General features: G+C 40.7%; 1 protein-coding gene across 1 annotated transcript in view; it reads left to right on the top strand.

Moving 5' to 3' along the window:
• The first annotated feature begins 1,796 nt into the window (after positions 1 to 1,796).
• The window catches only part of cacnb1 (calcium channel, voltage-dependent, beta 1 subunit), a 40,646-nt gene continuing 24,505 nt past the window's right edge, over positions 1,797 to 17,937 (top strand). Inside the window, exons 1-2 of the mRNA XM_020605452.1 lie at positions 1,797 to 2,060; positions 9,081 to 9,167. Of these exons, the coding sequence (XP_020461108.1) occupies positions 1,971 to 2,060; positions 9,081 to 9,167 (177 nt within the window). The 5' untranslated portion in view covers positions 1,797 to 1,970. The remainder of the gene's footprint in view (positions 2,061 to 9,080; positions 9,168 to 17,937) is intronic.

The raw sequence follows: 17,937 nt of genomic DNA, 5'->3' as shown, positions 1-17,937 counted from the left end.
CCCCGCAAGAAAGATTTCAGCAGGCATGGGGATCATTTTTCCCTCAAGGTGCTCTGAGAGGTGGATGTTTATTTAGGTTCACCTAATCAAAATGATAAAATATCACTGAAGCTGTGTGACCGCTGTCTTTTTCACAGTGGTCTACAAGTTATTCACTCAAACTTGTTCACTCCTTCAGTTTGGGGTGAGTGGTAGGCCTTTCACTGCTACACTAAGAAAAAATATGAACAGTTCTTAGTGTCCACACAACATGTTGATAGGTCATCGTTCCCTAACACAACTTTAAGCTACTAATATACTAATGTTGTGTTTACAGTTGGTTCTGATGTCCACAATTTCAAGTTTAAACCAGGTTTTAACAGATTTGATTTAGCCGTTACTCCTAAATTTGAGAGTGAGAGCAAGATTTTTTTTTTAGACCTATTTTTTGGCACTGGCCTGGGGCTATCAGTTTTTCTCTATATTAGGTTTTCTGTTCCATTAACCACTGAAATAAAGGGTTAACATCCAGAAACCAAACATCTTTGGACACCATTACAAACCCCTACAGCTATTAAAATGTTTAACCAAAGTTTTAATGTTAAATATTTATATTTCATGGCATAGTTTGGGGCCCTAAAAGTCTGTGCTCCTGAAGTCACATGTAATCCCACCTGTCCCTGTGTCCCTGCCTCAGCACTACTGTAGATCTGTCCCTGCTAGTAGAGCTTTGCTGTTTAAACTCAAGGCCACATCGGTACAAACCCCCATGTCTTCAAATCATAGAGACCTGAGCCTCCCTGCTGCTGCAACAAACTAACTGTGAAACAGAACTAGTCTATTCTCACCCCCATTGTAGCCCTCCAGGACCTCCTGGTCTTTGGATCGCCGTATGGAGGACCAGTGACACGGGCTGACAGTCTGTCCACACCCTCAGCCTCTCCTACCATGGATCTGTCCTCTCATCAATCGACTAGTGAAGGTGGGGTCTATTCATTGGGGCGTGGACCACGGCTCCCAGCTGGAGCCTGCCGAGTGGACACCGAAGAGAAAGACGGCACCAAGACAGACAGAGGAAGACAGAAACATGCCGGAAGTTAGAAAATTCTGCCTTCAAAATAAAAGCATGTCCTTTAGAAGCGCTTCAAATGTAGCATATTGTCAGGTTTGATATAATCTTTTCAGTACTATAATCATTATTTCTAACTCTTGTTGTACTGTCACAATTTATGTAATAGATTCATTTAATATAATGTATAGAATAAGTTAATGATAGTAAATTACTTGGGCAAAAATGTTTAAATGAATAAGATAAAACTGAATATGGGCGGGATATAAATACTTAACCTGTCAGTAGCTATCCTTTCTATTTTCATTGATTTTCATGTCTCATATGTGTTAAAGTATTACATTAGATTAGATTACTCCTGCCTTCTGACAACTGTTTTTGTGTTTGCTGTGCAACATGTGATTGAAGTTGTCTGATTGTGTATTCAACCAGACAATTTATAGGTACTAACATGGAAATATAACTAATTTCCCACAACCTCTTTGCATGTGTGCATTGTGCAAAGGCAGAGAAATGACTGTAGTATTCATATACTGTTATGGGCCCACACCTACCCCAATACTTTAAGCCATAGTCTATGTCATATCTTTATTTAAAAGAAAACAATATCAAGACGTAAACATTTGATATGAATCACATCACCCTTCTAATGTATAGTACGTTTAGCGTTTTCAATGTATTTTATTTTGAAAGCAATAACCGGACGCTTGGTCGTGTAATTCCGTTGACTTGACGCTAGTAGAAATCCTGGTGCGCCAGTGTGTAATATTATAGGCTTGGAAGGAGGCAGCTGTTGTCATTATATTAGCAGACAGCTCCAATAGATCAGCGTTTTCACCCTCCATGAACAGAACAAAAGATGAGTCTATCGAAACCAACGTAAACACACCAAACTGAGAATAGATTTTAAAAAGTTTAATCAATGGTACAGAAAAGTAGTATGTCCAGGACGCCTTCGACCTCAACCCAGGAGATCCAAATGGACATGTTCGACCATCATCCACACACACAGGTAAGAGCAAGGAACAGGCAGAATATGGCAGAAAACTGGAAACACTCCGAGTAGAATAGCACACATTTATACTGAAGATGTGTTTTGACAACACTGAAGCTGTTTCCCATCTGAAGATTAACAGGTTGTCCAGCTAATCAGCCGCCTAACAGTCTAAATACCTGTTTCTCTAGTCTACGATGCCTAGATTTAAACCTGAATGTAATCTAATTGAGGTTTTTAAGAGGAAGCTAAATGTATTACATATTCTAGTTTTTATGATCTTTGGGTTTTGATTTATGATTTCATCCTTGGCCTGTGTCTAGCTCGTAATTGTGTTGGTTTTAATAAGTCGCCTGTGTGCAACCGTACGTGAGGATGTGATGTAACGTTTTTATGCTGTCTTCTCATTGGAGCCTTGTGAAAACCAGCTTTTGTTTAATTAATCTCTAATTAACCAAACAGGATTTATGCAAATTGTAACTCTATTTGTCCGTGTGGAGAAGAGTTGAATTTGTGTTTTATTTGAATTAACGTGAATCAAAAAGAGATTACGTTTTCAAATCACAAACAGTAACAACATATTGGGTTTTGGTGGTTGTTGTTATTGCTTCTGACATCAAATCTATTTTTCTATCTTGTCCTAACACCTTGTACCCCTCAACTTATTCTTTCATTTCAAATTGTATCATTCAACTTCTGATGGTGTCACTCTTTTTGTAACCACAAATAGGCTGTGGCTCTTAGTAAGTGACATGATGTTGTGGGCATGTTTAGTCATAACAATTTAAATGGATGAAAAAAAATAGATGAGAATATCTAGAACAAACACACCCACACCGAGCTCAGTCATTGTCTCTGGAGAATGGAAAAAAAAAAACCCTTCACCACAGACAATCCATGCCAGCTCCTGTTCGCTCCGCTTTACTCCCACTTCTCCCAGCTCTCTCTCGTCTCTCTTCCTGCTCTTGGTTCCCGCTCCATCCACTTTAATGTCCCACTGTTTTTACCCTTCTCTCACCTTGTCCTGTCTGTTTTTAGATTCAGGTCTATAGCTGTGAGGCTGTGGCGAGAAACAGATGGAAAGACATGTCGTGTGCATTTGAATCAGTGTGTGTGTGTGTGTGTGTGTGTGTGTGTGTATCTCTACATGTCTTTGCATGTGACACTTCTGATCAATTAGATATAAAGTTCATACAGACCTGCAGCAGGTCATGCTGGTATGTGTATTTGTTTCTCTGCTGTGGCGAGACAAGCAGGGGACCGCCTTTCTAATATCCTGACAGAAACTGTGAGATTTGTACCCAGCCAGCACAAGATCACAGAAGAAGAAATTAAGTGTGGGCCGAAAACTGAGCCTGGGGCTCGCTTACATTAAAGATCAATGCGGATCTCTCTCAGCAGAATAATGTATGGAGTTTTCAGGCTGGGAGACTGTAGTTTACATTTCAGATGTGATATCATGCACCTGACCACCTGGGCCACGTTCCACATCCCCTGCTTTCTACTTTAAAGCCCCCTACTCATGCACATCATCCTTTTTAATTATACATTTAACCTGAGAGGATGTTTACCAACAGGAAGCCTCCCTTCCCTACTTCCTCTGGCATTTCCCTGCCCTTTGTTGACAGGAACTCACCCCATCATGGCTCAGATCACAGAGATACTTCTAAACACGTGCACACACCTACCTGTACCGACACACATAACTGAGAACTTGTGATAGCAGAGTTTACAAGCAGGTGCTTTTGCCTTTGCCACCATCACTTGCACCTTCTGAAAAAAATTAACATTTTCACAACACAGGTCTTATTTTAGTACTCCGGTCTGTTCTTATAACATTTAATTTATCAGCTGTGATGCTGAGTTATCTGGTGGCACAGCAATGCCTCTAGCAAGGCAAGCATCGTGACCAGGCTGATTATCTAACAGGTTGTAATCGTGTTGTCTGTATCACTTGTTAAAACAAAGGTGAAGCTGAGCTTTTGATTAAAATGTCCAGTGTTGATATTCAAGTTTTGCAGAGCTTCTTCCTGTTTTAATGTTGACCCAACATCCTTCATTTTACCCTGCTGTGAATAATATCTCTGTAAGATGGGTGTGTGCATCTTTATTTTCTTTTGAAATAATTTAGTTTAGATCATAAAGCTGAATTGGGGATTTGTTTACAACCTTTTTGATTGCCTCATCATGTTACATCTTGAGATCTTAGCAATTAATGTGGCGTGAGTCACCATTTTCACTAAACCAGTTAATGAAGGTGTAAATGCAACAGAACAGATTGTGATTAGATGACCACACCTATAAGTAGTCGTCTTCACGTGATCAAATTTCAGCCAGGTGTAAATGCAGTCTGTTTTTAAAGGATAGCTTTACAGTTTGTAAGTCTGCTTTAAAACAATAGACAGGTGCCCATATGTTCTGTGAAGGAGTTTTTGCTTTATGTAGTCATTCCCCCTGTTCATGTATAAGATATGAGGGACAAAATCCACAGTCTTCATTTTGTGCTGAAGTGTATTCAGAAGTTCAAGTTTCTATATTTTAGCAGCTTGAGTTTGACAAATAAAAATCTTCCAAGGAAATGCTCAGCTTAATATAAAATTCTCTGTTTTGTTTCTCTGAACACATGAGCTGCAGTGGAGGAATAATAACAAAAAACAGAGAATTTCAACTAAAGAGGCTGTAACTTTGGAAGATAATGTGTCTTCTTGATTTGTCTAATGGAGACTGTTGAAGGCTCATACAAACCTCAGACTAATTGTACACCTAAACCCTAGGAAGAACATCCATTCAATAAGGTTGGTTTTACACTTGAACTCTGGACTATGTCCATGGGATCAGGCCCCGACTTTGTCCTGAGTTGCCCTTTCACACATGTAGCACACGAGGAGTTAGTCCATGTCAGACGTGTTCTCACCTACTGGAAATACTCCAGTAGGCAGGACATGATGCTGTCACGTAGCCAGTTTGTAATTTGATCAGAAACAACCGAGTCTCTTACCAGTCCTTAAATATGGCTGACAATTCTGTTGCCAGATGTTAACGATGTAAGTTCCAGAATCTCATCGTGTCTACAGTTAGATATTTTCTTTGGTGTTTTCAATGTAAATGAAATGTCAATGTTTTTCTTCACCATCAGATGTTTGTGTTCTTCCGGTTTCACGCAAGTCACATGATAGAATGTCATCAACAGGCCTGGCAGCTCTGTGTGAATGCTTCAGACTATACAGTACGCTGCTGTATTCTCACATGAGCTCACTCACCCAGACATTACATGGAAGAGTAAAGTCCACTTACTGTCCAGGTTGACTGAGTCGGACATTTGCGTTCTCACGTACAGCTCCTCTGGGTAATGTCTAGAGAGTTTCAGGGTTCTAGTGCATGTCTGAAAAGGGCTTAAGTTAACGCCATTTCTTCCTGCTGTCCTACACGTACCTCGACAAAACATACATACGCATGTGACCTGAAATCTTTTTAAAATCTGCTGAAGAAGAATCAGGTTCATGAGAATAGTTAATAGTACCAGATGTAAAAGCAAAAGCTGGTGATCATGATCTGGACAGAAATATACGTGGGCTAAAATTTAGTTGCCATAACCCACATATATTTTATTATTTTTTCTTTATCACCAGCACAATCTTATTGCTTAATTATGGAAGAGGATTAGGACCAGAATTTTCTCAGAATTCAGCTTTAAAGTCAGTATTCTGAGGAAAAAGAACTCAAATTTCTTCTGTATTTAATATACAAAGACATTTAGTAAGCAGTATTTTACAGTAAGCCTCTATATAGCCATCAGTGCACACTGATTATTTTTGGATACTTTTCTGAATTCTGTGCGTAGACAGATTTACCAGCAGTGATGTAATTCTCAGTATATCGGTCCATCTATGTCTGTTCTCATGTGTCATCACCTCAGGTTGAATTTTACCATTAAAAATCAGTAACTGCCCTTTTAGGAGTTTCTAATACATGTCGTTTTGCAATTTAACTCAACTTCCTGGGTGTACCAGAGTTCATTTGCTTGGGAACATCCTGCTGTGTACTTATCTTATGCATCAGCAGCAGTACATGAACCATAGCACAAAAGGTTTGATACATTATTTTTGTGCTACAGGAAGTTTTAAAATAAATTCAAATTAATCTGTGAGCTCCATTTTTGGAGAGAAGTGTGTAACAGATGTGTTTTTCTTCTGTTTGTTAGCACTGGAAGCCTCTTGGCCACACTGCGTTTTTATGTTTGCTCCAGTTGGCGCTGTTGTAACAGGTTGTGTTTGTTTAAAGGCAGACAGGACAGCGTCATTCATCTGAGGGCCTTGGACTGAACTGTCGCATATGATGTGAGAGCCATAACAAAATACTGGAGGGATCATTGTTGGCCGGTTGTTAACCAGTCTCTGCTCAGCTGTTAGATATTCAGACACTGAGACAGATTTGACACAGCTTATCAGTAGGGTTGAATATTTACACTGGTGTGTGTACAGGTTGGTTTACTGGGGGGCTGGTTGGTTTGTTACAAGTCAATGTATGTGAGCAGTTTTTGATAAATGTAATTACTTCTCACAGTGTACACAAAAAAAAAAACCAAACAGCTGAGAGAGAGAATGTTTACCAGTGTTCCTGATACATGCATGGATATTATTTCTTACTTTAGAGTCATTGATTTCTATCCGTCTTTACTTCTCCTATTTCGCATTTGTAAGCAATAGGCTACAGTATATACTGTACGTATTTAAAGGTGCATAAAGATTTTGCACATTGTCTAATAGGTCAAGTGAAAATGGAACGGGAGGTGGTGTGTCTCAGCAGTACAACCACTTGCATGACATTGCTGCCTACAGTGCCTTTTTTTTCCAACTTCTCTGCCCTGTGTTGTCAAAATAAGGTCTGCAAATTAGTCCCACCTAGGGAAGGTTATAAAAAGTGTTTTTCAATCTGCGAGGCTTCATGTCAAACAGCCAGCCATGGAGGAGCGCTCATCTGCTAAATGTCCATAATGGCGGCTGCCAGACTGAAGAGATTGTGATCTTTTACACTGGGAGAGTGGGACAAAGAAAGAGCAAAAACCGGGGTTAACATCGGTTTGGAAGTGGTAAAAGCAGTCAAAGGACTGAAATTTGATTAAGCTCTCGTGGATCTGTTAGGGTCTAAAGCTAATGTGTTTATTTTTGATACATTAGCAACCTAGCATGGCCATCATTTTACCTTTTTATTGAATTATAATGATTTCGGAGCAGTTTGAGCTTTGTTTAACATTTTAACAGTTTAGTCACATTCGCAGGAATGTTTAGTTTACTAGATTGACTGATTTACTCATTAGTTAGCTAATGCTAGCTTCAGACTGGTGACACTTAGTTTTGAGGCTCTCTAGCTGCTGAAAGGAAATGAGGTAGAGTCACTATAATAAATTTTACATTTTAAATGTACATGTACACTATTTAACAATTTCTCCTATTAAGACATGTTTTATATTACAACTTGTACTAAATTATCATTCATTATGTCTATACAGCAGCCTCCACTCATGGGCGCCCACAGGGACAGTTGTACTTGTTGAACAATACATTAAACAATACTCAAATATGTTTACAACTCCATAGTATGTTGTAAACCTTTATCATACATTTATATAATGATTATAAAAGGTAAACAGTTAGGCTTAAAGTGTTACCATAGCATTTTACAAAATCAGAAGAAAACCCAGAAGACAAACAGTGGGCTACTGTAAAATTGTTTTTTTTTTTTTTTTTAGGTAAAGGATTGTAGAATGACAGCTAACTCTCAAATCTCTGATATTTATGCTTCCAACCGGTACCAAAACGCAACACGCCATCTGACTATTTAAATAAATCAGAACTTTTAACTGAATTACCACACAGCTATAACATTGTTCTGACAGAAATATAAGTGACTTAATGCTCACAGAGTAGCTATCCCGAGCAGGTTTTAAGTCAGAACTGATTAAAATGATTAATCTACTAACAAGAAAAGTAACTATATATATGTTGTACATGGTTAATGGTTAGGTCAGTTGTCAAGTGAGTTTCCAACTGCTACAATGTGCCACTTCTCTAGCTTTTCAGCTCCTCTTTTCTGGTGTAAACTATACAGTATATCACTGTAAACCAAATAGCCTGTCTTTGAGTTTTGGACTGCTAGTTGAACTCTGACAAACTGTGATGGACTTTTTTTTTTTTTTTTTTTAAATAGTTTTCTTTTCTGTTCTTTTATTTATTAAGTAATTAACCAGCTATTCAAAACTTGTCTACATATTAATAATAATGAAAATATTCTTTAAAATGTACCGCTTATAGCTTCCTATACCAAATATGACAGAAAGCCAGAGAGCATCTGGCTTGAACCAGAGACCTCCCTCCAGTGAAATGCTCTGTCACTGAGCTTTATCCCACATGTATGGGTTTGAAATATGACTGCACAGTTATGTGCTTGATTGTTGAAGTATTAGGTGTTCTTGGTGAACATAGTGACCTGAACACATTCTGTATGTTAATCTGCTGTGTTTATATCAAAGTCTTTATCTAAGCCAACAGTTCTCTCTCTTTCATGCTGGAAGAACAACGAAGCTCGGCTCCCGATTGTCAACAAATGTGATTAGTCAGTGTTGTGTAACCATGGCAATGTGGGCAGGGTAGGGTCATAATGCAATATGTGGCCTCTGCCCAACCCGGATGGGTCATTTGCCAGGGGTCTGCCAATCAGATTACAAGGTCCCAGTTTGCATCCGAACATGAAAAATGCCAAATAATTAAGGCTGTTCATAGACACATTTTCTGTGGTTCGCTTCCTCTGTGTTCTGGGACTCAGGCTGCTTTATCTCTGGCTCTGTCCGACTGCCTGATCATACTCAGTACCTTTACAAATGCTATAGCAAATGTTAATGGCTTTCACAGGACCCAGAAACAAGGTTTTGTAAGAAATCTGTCAAGATGAGTTCATATGAAGCTACACAATTAAACATCTCATGCTTTTCTCATCCCTTCCACACCCCCTCCCTCCACCCTCCAACCTCTCTGGTTTCAGGGAAAGTACGCCAAGAGGAAGAGCCGATTTAAGCGCTCCGATGGAAGCACCTCCTCTGACACCACCTCGAACAGCTTTGTCCGACAGGTAACATTTCACACCTAATCTCTCCTCCAGACTGTTAATCCAGGTGCCAGACTTTCCAATCGTATGAAATTTTAATGGAGTCAGATTGAGGAGTTTTAATGCTGAGAGTTCACTGGCTCCTAATCAGCACTTGCACCCAACAAATTAGTTTTATCTCTTTGTTAATTTGTCACAGTTTTTTTTAGCTATAATTTACACACATGAAGGGAAAAATTTACACTGCAGGGTGTAACAGTCAGTTAATTCATCAATCAACATAAAAGTAAAGTAATCATTTGATAATTGATGAAATGTTTATGGCATATATCAAACAAAAATACCAAACATTCTATATTTCCAGCTTCTCAAAGTGGGAGGAATTGGTGATTTCTTTCTGTTTTATATCATTGAAGAAGTTGCGATTTTGATATTTTCATGCTTTGAATCGTTAATCAGACAAAACCAGTCATTTCAAAATGTCTTTTGCTCTTTGAATACATGACAGGCATTTTTATTTCTGACATTGTTGCAGCCCTATCATATATAACATCAATCTTCTCAGAAAATTGATTTGCAAACTTGCATGAGATTGCATGAGAGTGAACCGCACTGAGTTTCACAGACTGGCATTCAGAACCATGGTTCCACACACAGAGAGAAGCTGCATTTTTGATTTTGAGAAGTCATCAGGCTTGAGAAGTCAGGGATTTCAGTTTTTTACTGTTTTACATTGGCAAGTTTGATATCGCTATGGGGTGTACACAGAGCACTAAGAAGCAAACACAGAAGAGGCACAAAAAAAATAAGGTTCAACAGAAGAAAACCCTCGAACCTTCATCACCTTCCTGTGTTAGAGCCATGGAAGGCAAACTAGGGCGTCATCAGCATTTCCAGTGGAAAGAAGAGAAAACTTTCGTTCTGGCAGAGTTGAACAAATACAAAAAGCTGTGTACGAGCCAAACTGCTAACCTGAAGGAGACTCATACATGGTCTGAGCAGGACAAGGCAATACACCTTCAGGCCATACAGGACCTCAAGTGTTCTCTGCAGAGAAAGGAGCAGGAGTGGGAGAGCTCTATGAAGGTCCAGCTGGAGCAGCACAGCTTTGACATAAATCAGCTGAGGGCTGCTCAGAAGGAGGCAGAGCAGCAGTGGCAGGAGGAGAGGTGCTCCCTCCAGGCAGCTTTGGACAAAACCCAGAGCTGCTATGCTGCCCACCAAAAGCAGCAAAGTGAAAAGGAACAGCAGTTTGTGGCCGATCTTCAGACAGTCAACGAGAAGGCGGAGAAGGAGCGTCTCCAGTGGAAACAGGAGAAAGCCTCCCTGCAGGATGAAATCGCCAAATGCAGAGCCTCTAGTGAGACTGAACAGAAAGGTCTACTGCCAGAGAAGAAGGATCTCATGGCACCTTTAAAACATACTGAAGAACAGCTTGAGTGTCACCAAGTCCAGTGGCAAAAAGAGAAAGCCTTCTCTGATTGCAAGTTGGACACATATGAATTGCTCTGTAAGGGCCAAACGGATGCCCGGAAGAAGGCTCATATGAAGTATGAGCAGGACAAGGCAATGCAACTTCAGGCCATACAGGACCTCAAGAGTTCTCTGCAGAGAAAGGAGCAGGAGTGGGAGACAACAGAGAGCTCTATGAAGGTCCAGCTGGAGCAACAGAGAGCAGAGACCAGAAAGATGGATGCTGAACTCAGAAAGGCAGCAGGTCTAAAGACTGAGAACTTTCGCTTGGAAAAGGAGAATGCTTCCCTGCTAGCCGAAACTGAGAAATGCAGAGCCTCCAGTAAGACCGAGCTCAAAAATCTACTGGAAGAGAAGAACAATCTCACGGCAGCACTAAAACACAGTGAAGAACAGCTTGAGTGTCGCCAAGTCCAGTAGAAAAAAGAGAGAACCTTCTTTATTGGGCAGTTGAGCAAATATAAAGAGCTTTCTAGGAGCCAAACAGATGAAGAAGGCTTGCATAAAGTTTGAGCAGGAGAAGGCAATGCACCTTCAGGCCACACAGGACCTCAAGCTTGTCCAGCAGAGAAAGGAGAGAGGACAGAGACCTACTTGAGCGCATGGCTGGACAAGCAAATTAAGAAAAAGACTTGACCTCCCAAAGCCAAATTTGTATTAAAAGTGTATTCATAGGGGGGCGCAGCGGCACAGTGGTTAGCACTGTCGCCTCACAGGAAGAACGACCTGAACCTCGAACTCCGGGTTCGAACCTTTCTGTGTGGAGTTTGCATGTTCTCCCTGTGCCTGCGTGGGTTCTCACTGGGTGCTCCGGCTTCCTCCCACAGTCCAAAGACCTGCAGCTTATGTTGATTGACCACTCTAAATTGTCCATAGGATCTAAATGAGATGCCAAAATCTTTGCCAAATGTTTTACATCTACTTAATAAACTTTCTGGTCTCCAATTATTACATTGTTCTGGTTCCTTGTTCTTCTTGAGAATGATTTAGTAATGTAAAACCATGATGCACAGAGTCATTAAACATGTCTGTAGCACCCAACCCATGTAGCTCATCTTTTGTAGGATAAGATATATTAATTATCAATTATTTTTGACATATGTTTCCCAAAATCTATTTACTAATCATCATAATTGTATTTAAGTCCTATGTTAATCCTTAACTGTCTTCTAATTTCTAAATAATGGAAACCACCTTCATTGGATTAGAAATCTATTTTCAGTAGATAGTGTTTATCCTAGAGCATAATTTTCTGCATAATTTGCATCATTATTAGGATTAAGTCAAATTTCCAGCAGGAACACCCGGATAAGAGAGACAAGGATGCAGTACACGAGTTTAATGTGACATGCCCAAGCTCTGTACCTGGAGCAAAATAATGGATTATCAAATGAATATGAGGTCTAAATGCATGCAGACAGAAGGGTGATAAAATATGCCTTCTGGCCCCTAATAAGAGAAAAATTGAGCGTACTGCAGAGTTTAAGGGTTTAATATGTCCCACTGTTAGCAATTGTGGTTTCTGTCTTTTTAACAAGTCTGTTTTCAGCCCAGTTTAGCTGCTGCTTTGCAGCTCTTTCACAGTTTTTCCTGCTGTGACAACTAAAAATTAAAACCCTTTATGTTCTTGTCTTTAAACCTGTTGTATCTTTCCGCCTGCACCTGTGTGTGTCACAGCATCCCACGTACTGCACTGTATTCCACACGCCAACACGACTTTGATAACATCACCCTTAACAACAGTAAAACCCCCGTGATTACAGCTACACACAGATTTATTGTCACAGAGTTGGAGTTGAGAGACGTCTGCAGAGATTACTCCAGGGCTCCGACAGTGGTTATTAGTCCCCTGGTGTTTGACTTCACTACTCCCCTCTGACCCTGACCCCACCCTGCTTTGTATAGTACTGTGCAGAAGTCTTAGGCCACCATAATCTTGCTGTTTTATCAAGGTTTATGATAATTTATATCTATTTTTCAATCTCTTTTAAGGTATAAACAGGAAAATATTGTGCACAATATTAAAAAGCACAAATTATTCAGAATCAAATGGCTTCTAACGTCCAAATTCAGTATTTAGTGTGACCTCCCTTAGCTTAGCTGACTTAGCACAGCTTGAATTTTTTGGGGGAGACTGTCTTGAACTCTTGAAATCATGTTTCACTGAGGGCTGCAGGCATTCATTCCTCCACCTACCTCAAATTCTTCTTCTTCTACTGTTGACAACTGGACCCCAACATTTCAAACTTTGATTCATCGCTCCATCAGACTTTTTTTCCACTGATCTTTACTCCAGTCTCTGTGAGCTTTTGCATATCTCAGCCTCTCCCTGTCCCCTTTCTGAAAAAGTGGCTTCTTGGCTGCTGTCCTTCCACAAAGGCTGTTCCGGATCAAGCTTCTTCAGACTGTGGAAGGATGAACTTTGCATCCAGATGAAGCTGCCAGATGCTGAACCAGGCCCTTGTTGGATTTCCTCTGGTCTCTCTCTAAGAAACTCAGAGAAACGTCTCATCAGATTTTGACAGTTTTCTTGGTCTTCCTCTCCTGTTTTTGTCCACGACCTCTGCAGATTATTCATATTTCTTCAGAACAGTCTGAATACCAAATCTTGAGTATCCAGTTTGTTTGCTGACTTTTCTGACATTTTTGTGTTTTTTTTAATGCTGTGTACATATTTCCCATATTTTCTAGTCGTAATCTGATAAATAAATAAATAGAGTCATCATAACATTGCTAAAATAGCTAATAGAATTGGTGGCCTAAGACTTTTGCACAGTGCTGTACATATAGAAGCAGCAGTTGGGTCTTTCAGAAAGTGCTAGTAAAATGTGTCAGTTGTTCAGCAGCAGTGATTCACTTTCTTGTTGAGAAAGGGTCAAGCAGCCTCTCTTCCTCAGACAGGAACATCTCCTCTCCTCAGGGAGTTTAGGGTCTACGGCATCACATGCTTGCAACCTGTGGAGCCGTCCCGGTCTGGACATGGCATTTCACAAGCCAGTGTGTCACACATAAACGTGTCCCCTTTTTCCATGCTGACCTCTTCATTTTTGAGAGGAAATGATTTGCCCCTTGCTGAATGACATTTACCTGCTCAGTGCTGGTGTTGCTTTAAAAAAAAAAAAAAAAACCCCACCACTGCTGGTGGACATAGAGAGGTGAACTCTCCTGTGGTTTCTAAAGGTTAGTTGCATCTGCGCCCGCATATATCACCTTTCCCTCTGCCTTGTCCTTCATTAACTCTACAACTCGGGGTTTTGAAGGGCCATGTGCACAGGGCCCGCAGGTTAGGAAGAATTCATAATCACTCACACTATATAAAGAACTTATTACTTGTACTAAGAATGGTTTAAGGCTTCCTGAGATAACTATCCTCCCATGTCTTATGCTATTGCACAGCATTTCACTCACTCAGGCTGGCAGGGTTTTTAAACAGCTGAAATGTCGCACATAATCCAAAAATTGATTTGGCAACTCAGCTGATGTATGAAGTGTCTATGAATGTGTCTACACAATTTCTGAAACAATAAAAAAATTGAAAAATCAGGCATTACAGAAAAAGAAGCATACAGGCACCCCATAGGTTCCTGTACATATAGCCTTTTTTAGCCTCCTATTGAACAAAGCAGAGCCATGTATAGAGTTTACAGTCTCTCACACACCTACACAACTGCGCACACACTCGCCACACACACAGCTACATGAGCGCCACAATCAGCCAACGAGCTGGCTGGTACACTCGGCCTGGTTTCCATAGCAACCGGGCCACTGAATCTCCCTGTGTGTGCAAGCTCAGTGGGCTGGAGAGATGAAGGAGAGGATGTTTAGATGGGCTTTTGTTTGTGTGTGTGTGTGTGTGTGTGTGTGTGTGTGTGGGTGCAGCCAGCGTGTTTGTGCGCTCTCGGTTTGTGTGTTGACTTCAATAAAAACACATTCCGTCTTCAGGTGTGTGAAGGAAGGCACAAACTGTCTGTAAAACAGACAACACTTCTGCTGTTGCCTTAGGAGTAATTGTTGATGTGTTGTTAAAAAAACAATCATGTTTATTTTTAAATTCATATTTACCTTATTGGAATCATCATATCATTAACAGCCAGAAAACACTCAGTCATACACCACAACATCAAATCAGAAGTGAGGTCAAGATGAACAAATGCTGTGTCCCAGGTCAGATTCTTTGGGGGACACAGTCTACAAGGACGGTCCTGAACCTGAGGAGGTCTAGACCAAAGAGACCAAAACAAAACTGATCTTATGTCCAACACATTCCTTCATATTGCAGACAGTTGCCCTTGATATCCAGATTTATTGAACACGGCACCAGTACAAAATGTGGAAAGTAGTATAGCTGGCTTAATATTAAACATACAGCATTAGTGTAACTTACATTTCACCATTATGCCCTTTAATTAACAATATAATGATTTTACTAACAGTAACAAACAGCAGAGCTTATGCTCGTTTCTCTTAATTAAGCTGCAACAGCTTTTTCATGATCCACTTAATGTAATGCATTTATCAGTGACTAATGAACACAGTTCTCTGGAAAATAAAGAATTGTCACATGATATTTCCCAGCTTAAACATTTGATAACCTTCTTAATTAAACAACTGACCATTGGATATTATTGAAAAACATATGTGTACCTTTAATCTGAGCAAAAAAAATATTCTCCTCACATTTCAAATTTGGTTACTTCCATTTTAATGGTCATCTCTCTACCCACATCTCCTGTTTTCTTGCTAGTCTATTATAATGAAAAGCAGATATAGAAAAAATATGTTAGTTAGCAACCCGAAACTGACTGATTTCTACCAGCGGAATACTCTATCCATTTGTGCTCTGTGGACAAGATCATGACTTGGATTGGTTGCCATCTGTGAAAGGATTCCAGGGTTCAAATGCTCAGCAGAGACAAACGGTCATCATGCAGTCTTGGTGTATGAATCCCAGCAGAGGCCCAGTTGCTGCTGTGTCTGGCTGCATGAGGAGCCAACTGGCAGGTCTGTTAGAGGCTCTCCATTTGTTCACCTTGCCCGGCTGACTGTGTTGTCATCAGCTGCTAAAGAGGCAGTCAGATCTGTAGGCATGGACAAACCCCTTTCGTTGTGTCAGAGGTCGCCCTCTAGTGGACAAATTGAACCCTTCTCCACTGCCACCGCCACCCCTCCAACCACACCCTTCTGCCTGTACACCTCCCTCCTTTAGCCTTTTTGATAGTGCCCCAAATCCACACTATAGGCTTTTATTCGTTGCATACTGTTTTTGTAGTAATATGGAATAATTAATTCTAATGCATAAAATGAACTATTTGTAGGTTTAATTTTGGATGACATTTAACATAGTTGGTTGACACATGAGTTTGGAGTGGTAACTATTCAGCAGATACTTCACAGGCTTAAGTGTTCAAGCACCGGTTGCTTCAAAGCGTTGCAGCCCCAGTCGTTACACTTCAAGTCCTCAATTCACTGCTGTTGCACTGAACCACTGACTCCCCCTTTGTTTTTGTTTTTCTTTTTACCTTCCCTCATAACCATATTAACCCCTCGTCTGATACCCTTTTTCCAGGAGATAGACAGAAAAAGAGACAGAGAGAGAGACGGGGGTTCCCTGAGCACTGCGCCAGCCGTGTCCCACGTCAGCCGGGGCATTGAATGGCTGACGATTACATACCAAGCCTCCTTCTGGGTTTCAGTGTGTTCACGTCCCTGTTTCTGCCCAGCCAGGGCTAAATATATTTCCCCAGTTTGCAAATGTAGCACAACTCCTGCAACCCGACCCCGAGCCAGCTCCAGCTCCCTTCCTCTACACAAGGTTCACGTTCCTCTGGGTTGTGGAGGGGGGGGGGGGGTATGAAGGGGTTGGAGGTTAAGAGAGCGCTCTCTTTTCTGGCTTGTTCTACTGTCATATGCAACCCCGCACACACACACAAACGCACCACATACAAACACACATGTGCATGTATACACTTATCAGATTAACAGACAGATACCCAGACTAGTTGCCACTGTCTTACACACACACACACACACACACACACACACACACACACACACACACACACACACACACATAGCTCTCTCTGTGGACTCTGGCGTTGCTCTCCTGGTTTGCCGTGGTGTGGCAAACGAGGTATGGAGAGGACTGAGAGGATTCAAAGGCCTGTCTCGGTAAGAAGCATCAAGCTGTGTACTTTTTGGTGTGACTGCCTGAACTAGAAGCAGTTTACTGTATGTATATGTGTCTTTCCTGGTGTGTATGTGTATTAAGTTCTGAAAGCCCAGCAGATACTTTTGCAACACTTCTGCTCAGACATATGACACATTGCTTGCTGCCTGTGTCCTGATAGCACTACACCTCCCGGCTTGTGGCTTGCTTTTCTCCCCCTCTTCTGACTGCACCGTGCGATTCCATTTTGGGCTGGGCCACAGCTGCTAGAAAGGTGCTGTGTTTTTAATTAGATTTCCAGTGCCACCGGTTGCCTCTGCTGCTATGTGCATGGCCTGCCCAGCTGTCCCAGCACTGTGGCCATTTCAGGGGGCTTCCTTCACTGCTGTTTCCCTGTCCCAGACAGGCCGCGGCTGCATTTTGTGCTTTTGCAAGTAGCATAGTGCACTCCTTCACATGTTCACCGTTGATTAGGTTTCCATTATTTTTTATCTATGGCTGCAGATAAGATTAAACAGTAATTCAGTATTATAATTTGACTTTCAGTGCAGCTGTATCATGATGAGTATTATTAATGAATCAAAATTGGTTTTTATAGTATTAAAAAAACAATTTCCCAGTTTATATTCAGTTTACAGTGATATAAAACTAAAAGTAGCAGCAGATCCTCAAGCTGGCATCAACATTTGTTTTGTATTCTGCAGTCTAAATTACATAATGAGTCAATCAATTATCAAAATTGTTTTAGATTACCTTCTGTTGATGCAGAATTGATAAAGAACAAATTATTTATGTACAAATGATAATATGTTGAGCTAAGGACTAAACTCAGACCCACGGTGTCTCAAATCGAGATGGAAACGATTATGCTTTTGTTTAATCAGAATACTGTAACTCCGTATTCAATTGCCTCAGTAAAAAACAAACAAAAAAAAATCTTTGGATCGTTTACAAGTGGTCCAGAATGTTGCAGCTAGGCTTTTATTCAAGTCCTCTAAGTGGGAACACGTTACACCTATTTTAATCTCTCTACATTGGCTCCCCACCAAATTCAGAATTCACTTTAGGATCCTTGTCAGGCACCTGTCTGTATCAGAGATCCCCTAGGACCTTACATAACAAGTAGGTCTCTCAGATCATCAGAGTGGGGTTTGT

Source organism: Monopterus albus, unplaced genomic scaffold, assembly GCF_001952655.1.
Source record: "Monopterus albus unplaced genomic scaffold, M_albus_1.0 scaffold70.1, whole genome shotgun sequence".
Lineage (NCBI taxonomy): Eukaryota > Metazoa > Chordata > Actinopteri > Synbranchiformes > Synbranchidae > Monopterus > Monopterus albus.
This window is presented reverse-complemented; position numbering and strand designations above follow the sequence as displayed.